Raw genomic sequence first — 2,549 nt, 5'->3', positions numbered from 1 at the left:
GCGGGTCAGAACTGTGGTAAAAAGGATTGCGGGGGGTCAAAAACCAATAATAAAATTTTGATAGCTATTGTAAAGGGGGGCAACCCTTTAAATAAGTTAAACTGGTGCCTTTGTGATCAGCAATTTCTCAGTAAAAATTTTTTAAATCTCAATAATAAAGCTTTGACATTTTTTTTTTGTTTTTTAAAATAAGTAACAGTAATTTATTCAAATTTTTTTCAAAAAACTTTTTTCATGCAAATGGGGTTTTCCTTTTCTTTTTTTAAACCCAAATTTTTTTCCTCTTCTTTATTATAAAGGGGTTTCTTTTTTCTGTGTTTCGACCAGTATTTTCTTTTTCTACATGTGAGTACTGGGGTAAACTGTGAAGTAAATCTGGCTAAGGAGCAAATGAAACAAGAAGAGTTGAAAATCACGGTACTTCATGGTATCACTTTCTAAACTTTATATGCTGCATTTTTATTATTACTGTGCACCAAGGGATAGGATCACAAAGGGTAATAGCAAACCTTATGAGTTATGTAGTTTTCTTATAAACATTTCATGATATTTAACCTCTGTAATAATTTAGAAGAAATAGGAGAGTGAGAAATTTTATTGATAATTTACAGAATGATATTTCTGAATAAAAACTTAGCATTTTTTGTGTAACTTGTAAATAGTACTGAATAGCAACCAAATAATTTTTCATTTAAATTTCCTGTACATTTACCATATATATTAACTGAACTGAATTTCATGACATTATTCACATGTAAATATCATGAATATATTAGCATCTTTTAATATTCTTTTGTAAACAAAAGCAATTCCATCAAATACAAACTTGATTCTAACTATTAATAATCATAATATTTTCTTGCATTAACTGGAAAAAATGCTTACCACATCGACAGGCTTCTTGAGATGTGCCATGGCTGTAGTTTGATTTCCACCTTTAATGATTCTGAAAGATCAAAGTGGAAAGATTACATATCATTCATGCACAGAAATTTTAGAAAACAAAAGCCAAAGCAAGTAAAACCCAAACTTAACCAGATTTCTATGTAAAACTTGTTCATGTGATCTCCCATCTATCTTACCCAGAAAACCTGTCATATCTCCAACCCTGGAATTTCAGAACCAAAACTCAGTTCTACTCCAGGCCTACAAGATCCTGGAGGACTATGGTACAATCAGGCATGATAGGCACTGTAATGCTTATGGCAAGACTATGTTCTAGTCCTTTCTCTGCACAACTACAAGAGGACATGCTCAGAAGCTACAGGTCCAATATCACTTGGGAGTCAGGTAGCAGTTCTTTGCAACTCAGGTAACAACAGCATAGAATAACTCGAGTCAGGCAACAGTCAATACAATATCTATAAATTACTTTAAAACTTGTTTGCCTAAGGAATGGCATCACCATCCTGCATTATATAATAATGCTTTTTCATATTGAACTCGGTCACAATCTCCTATCCATACATTGTGTATTAAGAACTACAATATACTCACCTAGCAAAGATATCCTTAATCCTTGATAAAAGGTCTCATTACCCTTTACTTAATAGAAAAACATCAACAGATGAAAAGGGACGAAGGAAGGGTTAAAGCTTTTAAACATCTTGTACATTCTTTTTTTACTTTTTAAAAAAATTTCGAAAAACAGCTTGAAATGAATAATTATAATCAAATAGAAATATCCACTTTACTTTCAATTTTTCTAGTCATTCCCTTTTATTTTAACCTTGCAATTTCTGTTTTAAATTTGCTTCCCCCACTTTCAGAGGCCGTCTTTGAAGCTTTTGGGGGTTTTCCATGCATTGAATCATATATATGAATAGCAAAGGGGGAGGAAATCCATACTCATCGTAGTGCTTGACACTGCTAATATTTCTATAACTTTATCACAACTGGCATATATTCTTCATGTACTAAAATGTTCTACTAATTTCAGGTGATTAAATATCCAATTTCATTTTCACCCCCTTTTTAAGTATCCATGTTAGCAGTCCTCCCTCATCAAACAGGTTTGGCGATTTGTGAGGAATCAGAGTTTTTTTGTTTTGGGGGATCTAAATATATTAACTTAAACATGACTGTATTGGCCTACTATAAATAAAAAGAAAAATGTATAGTGTCCTTTAAATTTACACATCCACAGGGAATATGTGTGGAGAAAAACGCATTTCTCTTTTGCTAAATGAGGTTAAATAAGGAGGCTCATTATGACTTTACATATACTTTAACTTTTCCTAATGTTATCCGTAATTTTTTAGTTTCAAACAGACTCCAACATGAAATATTTATTATGTTTCAATTTTCACTGTGTAACTGATAATCGTTTTTTGTTTCCCTTAAAATGATACAATGAAAGTTTTTTAAATTATTTAAAAAGTGTCTGCACCTATTTTAGACTAAGCCCCCTAACTCCTGGGAACCCATAACCTCACTGTAAAAAACCACAAACCTTTCCATGCAAAATCTTTTTCCCAAAAGGTGGTTCTGCCCCGGGGCCCCCACACCTTTTCACCATTGCTTACTCTCCATGCGGCATTTGCGCAACC

At 32.6% G+C, this 2,549-nt stretch overlaps 1 protein-coding gene across 1 annotated transcript in view; it reads right to left on the bottom strand.

Annotated features, from left to right (window-relative positions):
• LOC119591960 overlaps positions 1–946 on the bottom strand; it is a gene marked incomplete at its 5' end in the record, with an annotated part of 42,824 nt that extends 41,878 nt beyond the window's left edge. The window contains 1 exon segment of the mRNA XM_037940714.1: positions 886–946. Coding sequence (XP_037796642.1) covers positions 886–915 — 30 coding nt within the window.
• Positions 947–2,549: the final 1,603 nt, after the last annotated feature.

The sequence above is a fragment of the Penaeus monodon genome, chromosome 29 (assembly GCF_015228065.2).
Source record: "Penaeus monodon isolate SGIC_2016 chromosome 29, NSTDA_Pmon_1, whole genome shotgun sequence".
Taxonomy (NCBI): Eukaryota; Metazoa; Arthropoda; class Malacostraca; order Decapoda; family Penaeidae; genus Penaeus; species Penaeus monodon.
This window is presented reverse-complemented; position numbering and strand designations above follow the sequence as displayed.